We start from the raw sequence: 21,386 nt of genomic DNA on the forward strand, positions 1-21,386 counted from the left end.
CAGGAAAGATCATGGCAGATAATGAGACCCAGAAACTTGAATGAAAGGACTTCTTGCAGAGGATTGTTGAGAAAGTAGATGGGGGGTGGGAGGGGGGGGCTTCCAAACAGTCCTTTTGGAAATTTGTCAAGAAAATGTAGCTATTCTGCTGATTTGGTTTACTTTGTTGGCCATAAATAGTATATTGCATGCATTTTTCACAAACATGTGTCCCTGTTTTTACGCATTGGTGTCAAAACCGAGAGAGATCATGATCCCTATAATGGAAGATATGAAGTGATATATCATTCTCGAGATTGTGAGCTCTCTCGGTTTTGAGACCAATGCTTAACAACAGGGATACATGCATGTGCAAAATACTTGCAAATATCTACCTACATAAAACACAATTTGTATTTGTTTGGCCCGCTTAATACGGACAATTTGAGCAGGGTTTTATAGGCCAATCTTTTAACACGACCATGTGTTTACTGCGGTCTATTTTTCAGGGTAAACATACTCGAAAAACATTTTTCATAAAAGAGTAATTAGGTCTCTTCTGTTGGAAATATAGACGACGACTTGCAACCAGGCTTCAGAGGCGGTGGACAGAAGCATTTAAAAAATAGCAATAAATACAAGGCAAAGGGAGGTGAAATTTGTTGCACATACGGAGTAAAATGAATGTTCGTTTACGTCCATAGGATGTCTTACAAATAAAGATATATAATTACACCTGACGCTAGGCCGGGGCTTCAGGTGTTGGCACGCTCACGAGGCTGTACCGTCAAAATGAAACATCCCAGAAGATAAAGACAATCAGATAACATTTGTACAAGTCGTATTTTAAAATAACGCTTCCTGTTAAGAAACATCATATTGTTGCGAATTCGCGCCCGCCGGCGTGCGATCGACCGCGTGTAGCCAAAAGCGGCCACCTCGCCCACCGGAACGGACAATTCAGTCGTGACCCTCCGGGAACTTCCGCCTGGAGCCAGTCACAGGTGGGGGTTTAACCTCACCACAACTCAGTCCGCATTCTACCCGCGCGAAATAGGCTCCGATCACCGAATGGTCGATTTACCTAAGTACTCGCGCGAGTAGCGTGCCGAGGAGTTGTACTACGCCACAGGCCGACTCCGGACATGAACCGCTTAAGCGGTTCATTCCGTATTACAGGGATAACCGAGCGGAGTTATCGTCGGCCTTGACGGTTCCAATTATTTACCGGGATGTTGAAACCCACTACGAATCCCTTATGTGATGCAAGATGCAGATTCAATAAAAGGAAGGAGACGAAGCAAAGCGGGAAACAGTTCAACAAGCAATGCACATTTATTACGGAAACACGGAAGGCACATATATTACAGCCAAGACAAGATGCAACAAAAGCAAATGCAATACAACCGAATAAAAGGGCAATTATTTACAACACATACAGTTCTACTTGTCGGGACTCGGCACCACATCACTCATACAAAAAGGAAAGAAAGCCACCCTCACAGGCAAGGAGGCAGACAGGTCCGTGGACCAAATGTGCGTGGATCCTGGAGGAGCGGCCAGGTCCAAAAGACCGAGAAGGTCTTACCCGCGTCCTCGTGATGTGAAGGCGGGCAAGCCGCAATGTTCGCGCAGCTGCGCCCCGACTCCGTGCCCCTGGCGTGGTCGGCGAGCCCTCTCCGGCGTGCGCCGCGCAAGCAGTTTTGTTGGCATCACGTTTAGGGTGGGGGAGGAACGGGACCCCCCGGCACTATCTCAGCACGGATGGGGGTGGGGGGGGAATTGCTGATGCTCAGGGAGAGGGGAATGGCTGGCTGGCTTGGACCCCGCGATGAGACGAGCGACCCCCACACCGCAACCTCATTGCCGACCGCCGTCTTCACTTGACTCGAACTTGAACTCTTCACTTGCCCCGACCAGCCGCCTGCAACTCAACCGCGCGAACTCCGTGAGTCGCCTAAATGCTCGCGTCTTTATAGGCCGCAGGAGGAGCCTATATGCAAATTTCAGGATCAAAACGCGATTGGAGGCGGGGCCACGCCATCCTCTGTTCAGCCATTGGTGTGGCAAAAAGGGGGCGTGAACCTCTTTTGATCCGAATTCCTGTCGTAAAGAATCCACGTTCATCGCGCTTGGAGGCGGGGCCATACTACCTGACGTTCGCCCATTGGACGGAGAAAAAAGGGGGCGTGAAGCCTTCCTGATCCGAATTTCTCCCACGGAAAGGCCGCCATTCGCGCTCGCGGCTCGATGCGTTCGGCACCAATCGCCGAACGGGCCCTGGACAGCACGACGTTTGGTGTTGACTGGTGGTGTGGTCGATGGTTGGAGGAGATAGGTTAAGGTGGTGGGGGGGTTTTCTGTGGTGGTTCGGTGGTTGGCGGGCGTCGTTTGGGAATGGTGGTGAAGCGATGTTTGCGGGATAGAGTTGTGAAGGTAAAGGTAGTGGCTGTTTGCGTTGTTGGCGGCTTTATGGTCGAAAATAACAATAGAGAAAGAAAAATGGCTAACTCAAAGCGTCGCAGCCCAGATGAATCACACATATTCCCTCTATACAACGGGTTTGGGCTAACTACACATGAACTTACCGATATATCTCACCTGAGGACTCTTTATGGTGTAATGCGAATTTCCACAACCATAACAATATATTCCACCATAACATAACACCATAACAAACCATAACATAACAATTCCGGTCTCTCCCCTTGAACATTTTGAATAAAATAATTCCAACCCGCCATGAGCTTTTATACTAACAAGTCTCACTACAATGCAGCTATCACGTATATGGGGTATGTCGCCGAAATACTGGAACAAGTTAAATAATGCAACTATCACAGAACATAGTGATACCAGCTGTTTGAGAAGAACACTGAAGTACCCGTCATAGACGGCCTCTTCAGCTAGTACTATTTATGGCCAATACAGTAATCCAAATTGGTGGAATAGCGACGTGAGAGAGACATTGAAAGATTTGTGGGAGAACGTGTGCAGTACTGCAATCCTGCCAACAAAGGCTTTGGTGTGGATTTTTTCACCCACCCTGTTGTGATCATTGAAGGATTCTTCCTGGTTGATTGTGGAATCCTATTTAACTTCAGGCAGAGTTTAACGTTTGTCCGATTTGGTTATAAAATCCTGCATAAAACCCAGCGACACTGATAAACGATGTCCACACAAGTCCTTTCTTTGTGAAACAATTTATTTTCTAATTATCCACCATACACTTCTCACCCTCGTACAATGAACTTAAGAATCCCCATTTAGCAATATTATTTGGTTCTATTTCATTTATTCTTACTTTTAGTTAACAGTTAAACCAAACCCGATTCAATTCACTTCCATATTACATCAGAGAGTTTTATTCTAACTTGGTACTTGGTCAGTCCCAAGGAGTACAAGCCACTGAGATGCTATACATCCTCACGTGCTTGCACTAAAACAATTTTACATTTCAAGGCATTTTATACCTCCATGGGAGAGCGGTGGGGGCTACCAACTCAGACTGCATACATGTCCTCTCGGTGCTGAGAAGCACACGACATACATTTCGAGGCAAAGGTTCGCTGTTATCAGCCCAGGTCACACCGCTCCAGATAAAGACATTTTATCAACATTTAGGGCAAAAGACTCTTGGATTAAAAGGACAGCCAATTCAACTTGTAGCATAAAACTTACATTTCTCAAACCCCATTTGTTACAATTTAGAATACATTAATATAAATTTTTCCTCCACACTCCCCCGTTTTTTTTTTTTTAAGGAAAATTTGAATAATTTTTCTTACACATGATGTGTAACAAGACACAGGATGACCCGTTCCTGGAGAAAAGATTTTCATTACTCAAGTTCAATCAACAATGGCAGCGAGTGCTCATATCAGAAAATGAGTGAGTTTCCATTTAATTTATGGCCTGTTCATCAGCATGTGTCACACATTGAAAACATGCTACCCGAAGTCAGAAGATAAACAGGTCAGGGTGTGGATAGAGCAGCACCCAACGGGAAACACAATAGAAGCACTCCTTGGGCTGAGGAGTAGGTAGATGTGGGCAAGTACAAGCTTGGGCCTGACACTGGGTTGAAGGAGACGAAAAGGACTCGAGAGGTGAACAGAGATCCAGCCCCAACAGAGCCTGGGGCCTCGCAGCAGCAGTCCGTGCAATCAGGCCTCGCACAAAGCGGGCTGTGCACGTTAGATGCAGTCGCTTTGCAGCACGAGCCCCCACCCGCACCATTGAACACATGTAAACGACTCGCAGTGTGGAACTCCAGGCCTATCATACATTGAAGCAACCACAGCAAGTTCACGATGTATTTGCAGAGCAGCAATCGAGAGTGTGCCTGAGAACATTCCTCCAGGCAGGCACCACACAACGCCAACCTTAAGACTTTGCTCAACCTTCTCCTCAGGGGGTTTTTCTTTCTTTTTTTTTCACATTGCACCATCTTATCTCCTCAGGAAGGGGTACAGTTTCATGATCACGTGTTGAATGCTCAATCACCCAAATCTGGGTTCTCTCATCGTCCAATCTTTCGGTGGAAGTTCTTTACAAGCTTCATTTAGACGAAATCATACGTTTGCATAGTTCAACTGTGCTCAACACTCCGAAACAAACAAAATCAAGGTTAACATCGATTAAACATGTCATCATGTAAAGGTCATGGGTTCATGTATTTCCACAAGACTGACAAAGGTTCTTACAGAAGCATTCAACTTGCATTATATGTCATATCAATATATTTATCCCTTTCCTTGTTATTTCCCTAAATGACAATTAAAATATACAGAAATCTCAGTTGCATGTGTACTCAAAACATTCATCTCATTTGCTATTTCCATGTAAAAGCAAACAGTCTTGGTCAGTTTCAATTTGTAATCAATTATCCTTTTCACAAAAATATTCCATCGACATTTTAAATTTCTGACATTTTCCATCTTTCCACTTCTCGCTGAAACTGCTTTTTTGGTCTAAACAATAAAATATTTTCTTTTAAAATCAATAAAATAAAATCTTCAGCATTTATCCAATCAAATCTTATGAATTTACCTTGACTGAATCGATCAAAGGGTTACACTGGGTTGTTTGCCATTGCCTTCCCAGCACTAGTTCAGGCAACATTAACATTCACAGACTAATAAAAACAATACGCCGAGTTCAACGTCCATCCGCGGGCATCATCTATTATCTATAAATCGCCCCTCGTGATAAACATCATCAAATCATTTAAAAATCATTCCAAATCACGTTTCTACATTTAAATCAAATCTTTTAAGTACAATGGTTACAACTCAGATCAAAATCTTCGTAACATTTCTGACACGTTCACACAGCTTGCCCAGCACTCAAACCTGCCGGGTTGAGTAATTACAAATCATCACAATGCCAGCGAGAGCTGACCTCCCGAATCTTCGAAACATTCACAATTGTTTTTTCCCAATTTATTCAAAATCCCTATGGCTTTTAAATAAAACTTCAACACTTTTTCCCTAAATGGACTTCACTTTAAACAGATTGAGTAGAGAGCGTGCGCCACAAACACCAAGCAACAAGGAACAGGAAGTTCTCTAAACATCCGGTGGGAAGAAAAAAACTCTAAGACAGGCAAAACCCAAGGCTTCGCATTACTCTGTCATGGCTTCAACACGCACACTCACGAGCATTGCGTCTCATAGACTCGCTTGTGATCGCGTGCGATCACGTGACAATTTTTTTTACAAAACCTTAAAATATCCATTTTTCATCGGAATTTTACAGAAACCCGTGAGGGACATTCTTAAACCTTCTAAAGTGTTATCATCTGACCACGGGATCATTCTCAGGCTTCCTTTTTGCCTGCAAAAATATATTTGCCATAAAATATCCTCCAAATCAATCACATTTCTATATCATTTTAAACTCATTGCCAACGGCATGCACACTTCGACACAATAGCCCCACCCTCTTGAATCTGCATATGAATCGAATTTCATAGCTAAAGCTAAGACTCAAACACAGACTCAGTGGAGAGAACATGCCACCCCCCCCCCCCATAGATCCAGTGGAGGGGGCGAGCTGCACAGTCGCAGCTCGCGACCTTCGTGTTATCAGCACCAAACCACGAAAAGCCAAGCTGCTTCGACTCTGCCTGAAGTTTCTTAGTTGTTAAAAATATCGTCAAAATCCCAACAGAACACGTTTCATTGCAGTGAATATTGGACTCACACAAGTTTCATTTTTTCACTCTCAACAACACATGCATCTCAATGCAAATCACCAGCCATGCACCCAGCCAGTCTATCGTCTCTTGCATCCTACAAATTTCATGGTCAACTTTCCCACATTTGGGGAAATCGCAAGGCTCAACCTCCCTCCTGTAGTGCAATGGTTAGGCCTCGCCCTGAGAATACCACCTTAACTTCCGGTTCCGGGTTTGGAGCGACGAGAGGTCTCCTTAGGGGCTCTCTGCTGACGTTCTCAAAGTTAAGTTTTCGGTCGTTATTTGTTCTTTTTCTGGTTTTCATCAATGATCCCTCCGACTCTCTGGAAAATCCTCTTTATCTCTTTGCTGATGACTCCACCCTCTGCCGTACCATCTGTCATCCCTCAGACCGGCAAGCAGCAGCTTCTTCGCTCACTGCAGATCTGGATAAAATCACAAACTGGTCCAACACGTGGAACATGTCTTTCAATCCAGACAAATCTCACACTCTCACGATGTCTCTTCGAAAGGACCGTTTAGAAAACCCCCCATCCACTTTCTCAACGATCCTCTGAAAGAAGTCCTTTCTTTCAAGCTTCTGGGTCTCACTATCTGCCATGAACTTTCCTGGGAAAGCCACATTTCAAACCTCACCTCCAAAGCCAGTCGCCGACTGGGAATCCCCTGTCGTGCAAGCTCCTTCCTCGGCCCACCTGAGCTCCTGACCACTTACAAAGCTTTTGTCCGCAGCCTGATGGAGTACTGCTCTCCCCTCTGGGCTGCTGCTCCTGCCTCACACCTTTCTCGGCTTCACGCTGTAGAAACCAAGGCATTTCGGATCATTGGCATCTCCCGCAATGAGGCTGAGTCTTTGGGCCTCTCACTCAATCACCGCAGGTTGGTCGGTGGTCTTTCTGTCTTCTAGCGTCTCCTCTCCAGCCTTGCCCCCCTGCTCTCTCTGCGATTTGTCCCCACATTTCCACAGGGCACTCAAGGTCCGCCAACAACCCCCTTCTGGTAAAACTACCAAAATAACGAATCACTGCTCACCTTCACTCTTTCATTCCTCTTTTTCCCCACCTTTGGAAGAAACTCCCTCACTCTATTCTTTCCCATTCTTCCCTCCAGGCTTTCAAAACAGCTGTTCACCACCACCTCTTGTCATCCCCCATCTTTTCTACCCCCGATAATCCACCCAAGCCCACTTCCTTCAATTCCCCTGCTTTCCTTCCTGAAAGTCCCTGTAATGTCCATCTTCTCTTCCCCATGTTCCCCATCCCATCCCTCTCCCTTTCACAGATCTTCTAATGTGTCTGTTCCCCACTGTTTTGTCCCTCCCACTCCCGCCCCTCTTGTATCATGCCCCCTTGTTGTGCGTTGTGTGTGAGCTCTCATACGAGCCTCGACAAGGTATACAAAAAAATAAAAATAAAAACATCACGGTATCTCTCCTATCAGGTAAGTATCAATGCAAACATATATCTCACACGTCCTCTGCGCGGTCTGTGGCATGTCACTGCATCATGCTCATTTCATCTGACTTCTTCTCCAGCACTTTTCTAAAACAACTACAGTACTTATCGTGTACTTTTAAACGGACTCTCTCCGCTACCTCTTCTTTCTATCAATAAAATTATCTGCCAATGAACTTTTCTTTGTTCGAAATGCGTTACCTGCTGAGAGCACTCTCCCTTACCTTCGCTCAAGCACTTGTCGTTCCTCCAGGCACTGCCTCCGGCAGATTAAGCACCTCCGGTCATGAGCACCGCACAACGTCTGTTCGAATCCGAGTCACCAGGCGCCAACTGTTGTGGATTTTTTCACCCACCCCGTTGTGATCGTTGAAGGATTCTTCCTGGTTGATTGTGGAATCCTATTTAACTTCAGGCAGAGTTTAACGTTTGTCCGATTTGGTTATAAAATCCTGCATAAAACCCACCGACACTGATAACCGATATCCACACAAGTCCTTTCTTTGTGAAACAATTTATTTTCTAATTATCCACCATACACTTCTCACCCTCTTACAATGAACTTAAGAATCCCCATTTAGCAATATTATTTAGTTCTATTTCATTTATTCTTACTTTTAGTTAACAGTTAAACCAAACCCGATTCAATTCACATCCATATTACATCAGAGTTTTATTCTAACTTGGTACTTGGTCAGTCCCAAGGAGTACAAGCCATTGAGATGCTATACATCCTCATGTGCTTGCACTAAAACAATTTTACATTTCAAGGCATTTTATACCTCCATGGGAGAGCGGTGGGGGCTACCAACTCAGACTGCATACGTGTCCTCTCAGTGCTGAGAAGCACACGACGTACATTTCGAGGCAAAGGTTCGCTGTTATCAGCCCAGGTCACACCGCTGCAGACAAAGACGTTTTATCAACATTTAGGGCAAAAGACACTTGGCTAAAAAGGACAGCCAATTCAACTTATAGCATAAAACTTACATTTCTCAAACCCCATTTGTTACAATTTAGAATACATTAATATAAATTTTTCCTCCACAGCTTTATGTACAGAGAATGTGAAAAATGCAAAAACAGAGTGTTATAATCCTAATTAAGATCCCAAACCCTAACCATGTTATTACAAAAACGGTTCAAGTACTGATCACTGGGGATCCCTATGACTTGCAACCTCCATATCAATGTCAAGTCAAGGTAGAAGAGTGAGAGAAAGGAAATTGATGAAAACAAAACATTAAAATTATTGTTAAGGAAAGTATTTGAAACACATGAACAACTTTGAGATGATTGTGAAGGCAAGAAAAGTTGATGCAACATAACCCTAACAATGAGGTCCCAACACTGGGTGCCAGAAGAGAAGGTTATGCTGTCTGAGGGAACACCTGGAGACTGTCATTTTACCAAATGACTTTTCTGAAAACTGCTCATGGAAATTCTCATTCAGATTCTGATGTACCATATTCTGTCACCTAGCGTCGGTGCTACCAAAGCAGTTTCTTGGCAAGGGTTATACTGCGTGGTTTGCAATTCGTCTTCCCAGCAGGAATTTTTAATTTGTTCATTGTGCCGGCGATCGCTCACCCACTCTTCATGAAGGACACTGTAGGATTTTTAACATCCATCAACTAATACCGGCAGACAGGACGCCCAGTTTAACGTCCATCCGAGGAACACACAAAAATCAATCACTCTGCCTGTGAAAGACCAGGATGACAGGTTATAGCTGGTTCGGGATTCAAACCCATGCTAGACAGCTTAGAGGTGAGTGTGCGTACCTCTCAGCCATCCTGCCAGCCCACTCATGGAAATATGATTCAGAAATATAAAGTATATATTTTGGTGCTTCTCATCAACGTGTGTGTGTGTGTGTGTGTGTGTGTGTGTGTGTGTGTGTGTGTGTGTGTGTGTGTGTGTGTGTGTGTGTGTGTGTGTGTGTGTGTGTGTGTGTGTGTGTGTGTGTGTGTGTTTTGTGGCAGAAAGATGTGTGCTTTGAAGGTGGGGAAAGAGGATGAAGTTGCTGGTTGAGAATGGGGGAAAGGGGGGGGGGAGGGTGTGTAGCTGGTGTTTGATATTGTGAAGCAACAGAGGATTAAATTGAGGAGAATTATTTGGAAGGTGGTAGGATGCATGGTGCAGGTTTTCTTGAGTGTTTTTCTTGAAATTGTCATCGAGATCGCAGTTCACTCATATTTTATCACGAGTCCTTCCTGATCGATTGCAACTTTGTATAGTTGTAGATTTTCTGCACCCTGTGAAGGTACACACACACGTCACATGCAGGAAGCCACACAACATCAGAATAACAACAAAAAGGCTCAGAACACAAAGCAGAAGAAGATGATATTTTAAGAAGAACACTTTGCACGTATTCCAAGGGGTTTGAATTTTGTGACTGAAGAGCTTCTCCAACAGTTCCAATTATTCCAACCTACATCTGGGGTTGGCCAGAAGATACAATACTTGCCAACTCTTGAAAGAGCCTGTCAGGCCTGGAATTTAACTGAAGGTGACAAAAAGCTAGAATTTAGCCAGGGCATTGGCAATAACTTGTCCATCTTCGCAAAAGACATCATGGGATATTTAATGACCACCAGTGCCTCCATTACTGGCAGGCAGGTGCTCTGGCATTACTGACAGGCAGCCTCCAATGGACGGCTCTGATGCATTACCCTGCACGTGAAACACCAGGGTGGCAGTTTATAGCTGGGTCGAGAATTAACGGACAGGTTCTTTGCTAGTACATGTATCATCAAAATCGGTGGGTATAACTATTCCAATGAATATATTCATTTGTACCTCTTCTGACATGTCCCTCCTTTTCCACAAAAAACGACTTTAGTGTTCACGGATGTCACATCTCTTGCCTTTCTGAGTGTTATGTCTTTTGTTATTTTTAATCAGGTGTTACACTGGACCCAAGATATTTAAATTCATTCACTTTATCTTATTTATGAAGAAAAGAAGGGAGGTTAAGAGCAGGGGTCGGAAGATTTTTAGGTGGGGAAGAGGAGGGGAAACGTCCTCATACAGTAGTACAAGGAGAGGTTGAGGGCTCGGTATGAGCAACTTCCAGCGAAGAAGTGGAAGGTTTGGAGGAGTGGAAGAAGTATGGAGAGGAGTTTCAGGGAATTGCAGAAGTTTTGTGTCGAAGGACAGAAACCAGGTATGATGGACGGAGGAGGTAGCGAAGGCAGTTGGTGAAAAGAAGGATGCTTGGAAGAGGATGGAGAATGTCAAGGATAGGGGGAGGCAACCAGATGCATGGTTGCTCCACTTGTATGGACAGAGGAAGAAAACAAGGAGAACTGTAAGGTGAGAAATGACATGGAAGAGGAGGTGTACAACAAGTTGGAAGAGGATGGTGGGAGTAAAATTATATATAAATTGGCTCGTGACAGGGATGAGGATGGTAAGCACATGAAGGGGGGTGGGGGTGTGGTGATTAAGGATGGTGGCAGGAGGCGAGTGACAGAGAGGGGAGCAGTACTGAAGGTGTGAGAAGGATATCTCAAAGAGCTGTTGAACCAGGAAGGAAGCAATGGCGAGCTGGAGCAACCGTGTTGTGTAGAGGGAAAAGTGGAGATCACAGAGGAAGAAGTGTGGATGGCATTGAAGAGGATGAAGAAGGGAAGAGCATCAGGCACTGGTGAGGTGTGCACAGAGATGATAATTGCAGCGGAAGAAGTTGGAGTCAGTTGGACGAAGAGGCTGTTGAATATACGTATGAGAGAGGGTTCTATTCCAGAGGAGTGGAGGACAGGGTTAATTGTGCCGATATGTAAAGGGAATGGCGATGTTGAAGGTCCGGGGAACACAGGAGCATTGCACTTCCATGTAATGTAATGAAGGTGCTGGGGAAGATTCTGGATGGGAGAAAAAGGAAAAGTGTTGAGATGGAGATTGGAGAAGAGCAGCAGGGGTATAGAAAGAGTAGGGGGGTGATGGATGGGATGTTCTCACTGGTGAAGAGGAGGTTGGAGGTGCAAGGTGAGATGGCATTGGGATTTGTGGACTTGGAAAAGGCCAACGACACTGTCCCGAGAGAGATGGTGATGGTGACACTGAGATGGATGAGAGTACCGGAATCGGAAGTGGAAAGAAAGGAAGAGTTTTCATTGGTCCTGGGATGTCTGAGGAGTCCAGCGTGAACATCGGTTTGAGGCAGGGAAACTCTCAGCCCACTCACATTTATCATGGTGTTGGAGCTAGTAAGCAGGAAGGTAAACATTAGGGGTATTCTGGGAAGGATGCTGTTAGCGAACGATCTGGCTGTCATGGTGGAGAATGGGTGGGGAGATGCAGGAAGTACTGGGGGAGTGGAAGGAGGCATTTGGGAAGCATGGGCTGAAGATGAGTATGGAAAAGACTGAAGTGATGTGGGTCGGGTGGTTGAGAAAATAAATGAAAATATCAGGTTAGAGGGGAAGAGGATCAGACAGGAAAAGAGGTTTGAGTATATGGGTGGAACAGTGACCAGGGATTGTAAGTCCGAGGCAGAGGTGCGGAGGAGGATTCAGGTGGGTGCGAATGCATGGAGGAGGGTAGAGGGAGTAATGGCAGAGAGAAAGATATCAAGAAAATTCAAAGGAAAGGTTCTGATGTCATGTGTAATGCTGGCCTACCATTATGGTCTGTAGACGGTGACACTGACAGAGAGCCAACAACAGAGGCTGCAGGTTTGTGAGAACAACTGGGTCACGAGGATTGCGGGAGTGAAGAGGGTGGATAGAAGGAGGATGGATGAACTAAGGGAGGATACTGGTGTGCTGATGAGCTTGACGGAGAGATTGGTGAAATGCTGGCTGAGATGTGCTGGAGACTTGGTGCGGATGGGGGAAGAGAGAATGGCAAAGAGAGCAGGTAGGTTGAGGGAGCAAGGCAAGAGGAAAAGAGGTCGACCGTGGTTGAAATTGGAGGATTGTGTGAGGAGGGATATCCATAAGGTAGGGGTGGTTGGAGAGTGGAGGGAGTTGGCTGAGGACAGAGGGAGGTGGAGGAGTATCGTGGTCAAGGCAGGGCAGAAACTTGATGCCATCAAACCTCACCCCTTCCTTATAAAGTATAAACGGAAGAGGATGAGAAAAAGAAGAAGAAGACCCTTATTTTAAATTATGCCTTTTATTTGTATGTGGAGCATTTGTTCTTGTTGTCCATTCACCTCCAGTCTGTGTTTCAAAGCACTCCCTCAGCTTTCCCTCATAAGTAATGTTGATAAATACCCCTTTTGTATCACTTCTCCAGTGTACTCTTACTATATTTAATGGAATTTCATCAAATGCATCGTGGAGAAAATATATTAATGCTGCAATTTATTAGTTACACAATATGAATAAATATTGTTTTCATACCAAGTAATCTGTTTTCATACTAAGTAAGCCTCTTATGTGATCCTGTCTTTGTATTGAAACAAGCAAGTTCAAAACCTCGAAGATAACAGATGCGTTCCTCAAGTAAACACAATGTAATCCCCCTCCCCAATCGCTCTGATGTCGCAACTTTAAGGAACAGTAACACCAAAATTTGTGTCCCTTGTACTTTAAAGAAAAGCACTTTATGTCATATAAATGAATTATTGCTTCTTGCAACAAGTGCATTCTTTGTGTAATTGAAATAACCTCTTGTACCTACACATAACCTGGGGATGAAGGTGTGTGTGTGTGTGTGTGTGTGTGTGTGTGTGTGTGTGTGTGTGTGTGTGTGTGTGTGTGTGTGTGTGTGTGTGTGTGTGTGTGTGTGTGTGTGTGTGTGTGTGTGTGTGTGTGTGTGCACAAGTGCACACACCAGCAGTGACATACAGGCAGTGTAGAAAGTGCAGATCGCACAGCAGCTGCTGGCCATGGCTGCATGCCAAGCATGAAAAGGAAGCCACCACCACCAGCACCCGCAAGGCTTTGGCCGAGTGCGAGGGGAGCGAGCACCGCCATGATGTGCTGCACTGCCAAAGGACTTGCACCAGGGGTTAGAGCCACCTTTTGCTTCCAGTAAGTTTGCAGGCAAACTCCCATGGTCTCCACATCACCTACCAGGAAGGAATGCACCAATCAGAAAACATTTATCAAAGTGAACAGAAGTCAACACATAGTATACCCATAAGAAACAAACACGACTTAAAACTGAAACATAAGCTTTCCTGAGTTGCAATGTGGAACAAATATTGTCAGGTGAGCAGAAAACGCCAGGGCTCGTTATTTCAGTACATCCTACTAAAGTAACACGAGTCAGATTACAAACTGACACCATCAAATGTTTTGTTTCCACCTCCTTGTATTGAAAAGTATAAAATTGGCAAATGCATCTTCAGTGAATTCCTTAGTAATTGTTGCGACGGCCGCTGCTTTAAAGTGATAGGTTCAAAATGATCTTTTCTTTGGTCAAAAAGAACATTTTGATTAACGAAATTCCAATATGTTGGCACTTGGTAGAATTAGCCAAGAAGAGCTATGAGAGCAGTTGTTCCACTGCACCTCAGTTCCCCCTCCATAGGTTTAAACATAACAAAGAGGTACTCGTAAGTTGCTTTCAAATCCTTAGCAATGCCTTAAAATGGAAGCATTCCAACTTGAGCAAATTATTTTCCAAATCTTCAGATTTCCCACATTGTAACCGAGGCAAACTATCATTCAAACAGAACATGCAAGACATTGAACAAGCCAGTTGTAAGCGATGACAAAGATCATTGCATCTTACTTATCGTGCACAGACTCCATTGAAAAAAAGGACATGGCTTAGGAATGCTTACAATCATAACAATGCCTCATACCGCGCTCAAAGGCCTTTGCACTTTTCATTGCAGTGTCTTCCAACTGGTCCACAGCTGCCACCAATTCTGGTTGTCTAGCGTACCAACGACGTATGACATCCTGTGACAAACGCATCGTTAGCTATCTGTTGAATAAATCACTTTGTTTACCAAAGGCCAAATGGCTTCAGGCCATAATATGTGGTCACATGGTAAAGTCGGCCATCCAGAGGTGATTCGCCAATGTGATGATGGGGACAAACATTGGTGTGATATTCACCAGCAAAACAAACGTGTACCTGTGCAAATTCAAGAGAGTTTTAGGAATACTTTACGATTTAATATTTTAATGCATCCAACGACCATGGGTGACTCAATCAGTATGTTCTAGCCAATTCCAGTTTTGGGACAAAACTTGTGCAAAATAAGTCTATTTTTTGCATTAAATTAAAGCATCAATTGTGAGTTTTTCATGGGTTGAAGCTAAATGGTAATCTTACTTTAATTTGCAATTGGTCACTGGCTTTGACAGCAATAGTTTTTTATTTATTTATTAGAGACCCTCGGTATCAAAAAGCTACATATATTAAACACACTGGTTGAAATGGAGCACCTCGCCGCCATTAGAGCATTTAAATTCCATCAGATGTGGCAATAAATGTGAATCGTTGCCCCCAGCCTGCTGGCTTCACGCAGAAGATGCCAACATATTTTGGTTCCGTCACTGTAGTTTTTTCAAGAATGAAACCTCATCTTTTGGGAAGCTTTGACAGCAAACAATGATTTAACGATATCTATTTCGACATGCCTGGTGTTGGCTAAATGGTTAGGGTGGTGGGCTTGGGATCCCAGGATCCTGAGTTCAAATCCAACTCAGCTGTTCAATTAATACCAGGTGGGGTTGACTCTGCCCGTCATCCTTCCGAGGTGGGCAAAATGAGTGCCAGCTTGCTGGTATCCTGTGTCGGAGTGGCAACCCGTCCAGGATTGTGCCCAATAGCCAAGGAGACTGCTTAGGCAGCACCAATGCACTGCACAAAGTATGGTCCCGATGGATGGATGGATTTCGACAAGCAGTATTTATGTTTAATCACTTTCCAGCAGAAAACAACCTGATTTCTTCGTGTCAAATCATTCAGCTAAAGGAAGGCCTCCATCATCATGAAACATCAGGCGATACCTTCTTATTTAAGCCTGGTTTTGGTTTAATGGTTAAGGTGGCTGTGTTAAGATATTAGGGGTCCTGAGTTTGAGCCCCTGTTTTTTTCCTGTTAAATAACACCAGGTGGGTTGACTCAGCCTGTTATCCTTCCAAGGTCGGCAAAATGAGTATCAGCTTACTGGGAACAGGGGGCACTATCAGCGGCATGGCCGTGCTCCCAGCAACAATGTCACCAGCAGCCAAAGGCTGCATATGAGGTAATATGGCATTGGGAGCACACCGAGAATAAGGTGTGATCGCATACCATATTCACAGAATGAAAGAATGCCTATGAGGGTGTTGAGAAGTGGTGGTTATTAAAAAGGTTGCGTGTTAACCTCGGCCTAATACGAAGTAGTTTGACATGTCTATCCCTTTCTCCCTTTCCTTCTCTCTCTCATGTTGGGGTACAGGAAAAATTGGGGTATAGAGATAGTGTCGTGTCCCTGGTTTGGTGGGAATGTGGAGATGACACAGGCCTGGTGGGCTGAATGGCCTCCTGTGTTTGGATTTCCTTGTGTGTAATTCATTCAATGTCTCATTGACAATTAGAAAAGCCAGAGCAGCTACATTTAATGCTTGCTCAATGGATGAAATTATTTAAATTTTAACTGCTTTTCAAACACATCCTGTGGTCATACAAACCAGAAACATTCTTCTGGAAGAAGCATTCCTTGGAAATAATTAGCAGAATCACATGAAAACTAGTACTCCAGTACATCGTAGAGGAGGAACCTGCAGCAAGTTGCGAGCAAGTCGAGTGTGCCCAGTGTAGACAAGCACCAGACGTTCCTCCAAAATGCGAGTGTGTTGTGGAGTCAATGTCTCCACCTCCACGTGAAGAGGTAGCGTGGACTTGGAACGCCCAAGCTTCACTCCAGGGTACAGACCTCCCAATTGGTCTTGCCAACCACCCCCTGCACAAAGCCACCCCATGCATACACAACCTTTTTAACAACTCTCTGTACCGTGTACAAAATAAAGCAAAAACGTGGTCTGAAGACTGAAGTGAGAAAGTAACAAGATAATTCCGATTATCATTTCTTGAACTAACAATGGATTCACTCCAGACAATCTATAATGGAGAACAGCAGTCCAGTATTTAAGGCAGTAGCTGAACTACATGGACCAACACAGTGAGACGATCAGCAGCTTGCATTGTATGTACAGGAAATGGTGCAAATGAGTAGCAATCCAAACCAGTAGTGAGTGCCTGTTCCACAAGCAACACAGCATGCAGCAATGAATGCCGATCGTAAGGTGTGCCTTGTATTTCTCCCAGCACAGCGAGCACTGCACCGGCAAGGATGCTGCTCGTACCTGCGAATCATAATGACACACCATAGGGCCGCATAATAGTAGCACACCAGAAACTAAATGTGTTACAAATGTGCCGGACATTCTCATGTGTTCTTTCCATTCATTCTACCAAAAGAACGACTGTGGCTACTAATGATGTCGGATATTATTGTGGCAGGATTATCATATTATGATCTAATTTAAAGGTTATTCTGGATATATATATATATATATATATATATATATATATATATATATATATATATATATATATATATATATATATATATATATATATATATATATATATATATATATATATATATATACATACATACATACATATATTATTATGGCAAGAATATACTTTAACACATAAGATGATATGAGAACATACAAAGGCTTTTCTGCAGGCCAGGCTTTAACCTTTAACCTCAGGTGGGAGACTGCTTTTAAGTGATAGGATGCTCACAGCCACCCGGGGCGGTAACTTAGGAGTCTTGAGTGGCAGATAGTTTCTGTTGGGTTTCTCTTGAGTGTTTCTTTTGAATCAGATGAGGTTTTTCTACTACAAGCTCTTGGGGCAAGTTGCCAGATGGGAGATTTATAGGTTTTGGGGGTTTCCTTCTGCATTATGGGTTGCATTCCTGGTTCTGCAGTGCCTGCTAGAGGGTACCATTGAAGCCGATGTTCCCACACGCTTGTCGCCAGAAAGCTGGAGGCCCAAACTTGGATGTCGCGCCTTAGGAGGCTGCCTCATCATCTGATGCATAATCTCGGGTCCCCTTCTCTGCTTGGTAGGGACCGGTACTGGACCGAGCACGGGATTCCGGGAGGCTCTTCCGAGGCCACTAGTTTGCATTGTTGGTGCCATCTGGAACACTCATTTGTCTGCAAAGTCCCCTGAAGTCCTTTCGCCTAAATTTTACTGTGGGCTAATCATCTGTGGCACCCCCATCCTACATTTTCCCCATATTCTTTCTTTGCTTTTCACCTGGGGGTGAGGAGCGGACTCTTGGTTTTTTTTGGTCTCAACCTTCCGCTGTGGTGTTGATTGAAATTAAAATAAATAAAAAGACCTGGACTCCAAACATCATCAGCCACTGTTCAGATGGGAACATTAAATAGGCCAAACAAAGTAAGTATCAAAATTCATATGTCAAAATCAAATTTTCCTATATTTTTTAGTGTTCACATAAAAGTTAGAAATAAAAAGGAAATGTATTAATGCTCTTAACAATATCTTATGTGGAGGAAGGAAGACTCCTTCACTCGGTGTGCACAAATGGCAACTGATGCATGATGGTTTTGAATGTCGTATTGTGTGCGATACTGCACAGCGCATACCTAGGCCAGAGCCGTGAGGAAGAACAGACCACGCGTGAAGCTCAAGACCTGTGGTTGTGACGAGCTGTTCCTGCAGGCTGGTTGTAGAATGTGGATCAACCAGGCCACTGACCACACATGCCGCCTTGAGCAGTGCCGCTAAGTGAAAGGACAAAAATAATCAAGAAAAGGTCATTATCACCTGTGCTGTTAACGGAGTGATAAAAAAAAAAATACTGTTGCACATAATAGGTTTTATTACAAAGCTACCTTGTAAAAATGAAGCAGACTAACCCTCGTTTTTAAAATACAACTACCATCTTTTATTACCTTGATACCTTATCGTCTTGGATAAGATGGAGATTTTTATTTTATTTTATTTTTGTGTTGCGGATATGTGAACAGGGGGTAACGGGTGTAAAATAGATTCGTTATAGAGTTCCATTAATACATGTTTAGCATAAGTGGGTGGTTTTTGTGTAAAACAATGGAGCACTTGATGAAGTTTGTTCAGGAGATACCAATTATGACCCCTCCCCACCAGAATGTGTCTATAAGCTTCCCCACCGTTCCCCTTCATTAAGTCTTTAAAGTCTAAATAATTCCCTATGTAATATGGGTATTTGCTCTCTTTAAAGTGGACTGATTATTATAGATACCTCCACAAGCCCAGAACCCCACACCCCCACACCCTCCAGAGACTGGGCAGATAACCAACTGGCACATGAAAAACTCTCTCCATGTTCTAAAAAAACATGGTCATGAGGTAAGGGAAGCTGAGGGGACGGCAATAATTTGTGGCAACTCGGGACAGGGAGTTTGGTTAGAGTTAAGGACAAACAGCGAGGGGGGGAGCTAAAGTAGGTTCAGAGAGTTGGCACCGAGCAGGGAGTTGCATGGGCAAGAGACCTCCTGCGGAGTCAAGCAGGTGGACACGACGGCCAAAAGAGATGAGACTCAGTAGAGCTTGACAAACAAATGTACAGACCCCAAGAGGTTACGGGGCCAGAACACGCCGCCGCCAGACGCATCCCTTCCCGCCAAGAGCTCCACCATCCCAGCTCCCCCCTCAAACCGACCGAACCCACACAGGCATCACGTGTGGATCAGGTTTTTCTTCCACTGTCTCGTGACCTGTCCCTGTCTGAATACACATGGTGTGAGTACTTTAAGTCATCATGGAAGCTGTCACAATTTGTGGGAGCATGGGTTTATCATGTGAATTGTGATACATGTGCCTTCTTCCTGTTCTCTCTGTCTGTCATTGCTTGCCATATCTATTAAACCCGTTACCGCCATTGAAGTGTCAGCCTGATGTGTGATTCGTAATTGAGTCCCCCGGACTCTGCATAGAATTGATTGATGAATTTTGTGTGGACAGTGGAGTGAGAACGGGAAAGCAGGGGGGGCCGAAAAACACCTCAATGGATAGGTTATGAGCTGTAGTTGTGCACCTTGACACTGGTTTTTTGACAGACATGAAGATGCGTGGAAAAAACTTTTTAATCGCACAAATATATTATATTGCGAGACGCCAACTATGATGACGCTGCTAAACATACCCTTATTTCTGTGTTCCCATAACGGCCTTTAACAACAAGAAAGATAGCTTCATGGTCCGAGGGGACTCATATGTTCAATAGAACATACTGTGACGTCCACGGGACTTGAACAGTCCCGCCAACATAGAATGAGCCGAAACGATGGAGGCGGTTTATTTTTATAACCCAAGGATGGCGGTTTTAATTGCTCTCTCGCAAATAGGGAGACCTGGACACGTGGGACGAGGAAGGTGGCACGAGTCGCTTTTCACTGAGTTAATAATGTTTATTTCTCTAATCAGAACGATAATAAGACTCAGCAAGAGGAGGGATCCGTGGGCGATTCGACGGCAGGTGGTGTGGGTTCGGGCGTGGGGAAAACACAAACAATTCCAATGGATATACAAATCTCAAACCCTCTAAGGCACCAGGTACACACACACACACACACACACACACACACACACACACACACACACACACACACACACACACACACACACACACACACACACACACACACACACACACACACACACACACACACACACACACACACACACACAACGTAGCCAGTGGTCAGACTTGCCCATGGTGTCGACGTAACAGTCACTGGATTGGTGCCGGACGAGCTGGTGTTGCGCTCGTCAGGGGCAGGAGACACGGTGGTGCCGAGGTTCCGTCAGCCCTTCCGCGCAGAACCGCGGTTTCCGGCCTGTGAGCTCCAACCAGCCACCGTGGTGCTGTTCCTGGTGGTGTCGACCTCCTGGTGTAGGCCCAAGACCACTCACAGCCGCCAGGGAGCCAGTTCTAGCGCCAAGATGCGAGCAGGAGAGGGAGGCAGGTCCGCCCGCCGTTCGGTCCCGTACTCCGAGCCAGCAGAACTCCAGAGCCAACCGAGGTGAGGCACGAGGCACAGCAAGGCCACGAGACACGAATAATCCAGGAACGAACCAGCGCAATGAGAGAGCGCGCTCAGAGACAAACAGCCTTGACCAGACGCTTTCTCCCCTATGACTCTCCTTCCTCTCCCAATCTGCACGTTTTTATACTCGAGTCCTCGTCACTTCCAATGGAGCCCTTTTATTGGCCCTTTCCTGTCGCCTTCCGCCAATCGTGATCAAGGGGCGGAGCCATCCGCAGCACCATCCTGTTACGTCACGGCAAGCCTACAGGGAATACTAAAAGGGGATACGCATAAACACTTATCCTAACCCGTCTCCCTATCTAATTACGTGACAATTATCATTTCCCCCTTAAAGAAATTGACATTTACTAGACAACTTATCACCACTGAATTGCTACTTATTACATCGAGATCCTGGTACAACTCGAACAGCATGGCATACTGAATTAAACATCCTAATTACCCTTTGAATGCAACCCCCCCCCTCAGACGTAACAATACCCTTATATTTTTGAATAATAACCATGGTGCGGGTTAAACTTGTGGCCATCAGATAATTTGGCGCGAAACCCTCGTTAGGAAGCTGTAACATCACGGTAATTTTCCCCGGGGTTCGCCCACCTCCAAATTCTAAGTAAACGGGGAAATTACTGTAGGAGACAGGTCATTGGAGGTTCTGCAAGTCAGAAACCGAAGCAAAGATCTGTTTGGCTTTCTCGGCAGACGACT

General features: G+C 44.8%; 2 protein-coding genes across 15 annotated transcripts in view; one reads left to right on the forward strand and one right to left on the reverse strand.

Annotated features, from left to right (window-relative positions):
• Positions 1–21,386, forward strand: part of LOC147020239 (uncharacterized) — a 133,234-nt gene that overhangs the window by 90,187 nt on the left and 21,661 nt on the right. The window lies entirely within an intron of this gene.
• The window catches only part of FCSK (fucose kinase), an 89,494-nt gene continuing 77,607 nt past the window's right edge, over positions 9,500–21,386 (reverse strand). For 13 of the 14 annotated variants that reach the window (XM_085895438.1, XM_085895445.1, XM_085895433.1 and 10 more), the window contains 6 exons: positions 18,231–18,368; positions 16,785–16,904; positions 16,320–16,501; positions 14,405–14,504; positions 13,440–13,663; positions 9,500–9,893 (listed from right to left, as the gene is read on the reverse strand). In XM_085895438.1, the coding sequence (XP_085751564.1) occupies positions 9,825–9,893; positions 13,440–13,663; positions 14,405–14,504; positions 16,320–16,501; positions 16,785–16,904; positions 18,231–18,368 (833 nt within the window). In that variant the 3' untranslated portion in view covers positions 9,500–9,824. Of the gene's footprint in view, positions 9,894–13,423; positions 13,664–14,404; positions 14,505–16,319; positions 16,502–16,784; positions 16,905–18,230; positions 18,369–21,386 lie in introns of all 14 variants that reach the window. The other variant, XM_085895447.1, reaches the window with a different exon arrangement.

Source organism: Eptatretus burgeri, chromosome 9 (genome assembly GCF_056783735.1).
Source record: "Eptatretus burgeri isolate ZD-2024b chromosome 9, Ebu_testis_v1, whole genome shotgun sequence".
NCBI lineage: Eukaryota > Metazoa > Chordata > Myxini > Myxiniformes > Myxinidae > Eptatretus > Eptatretus burgeri.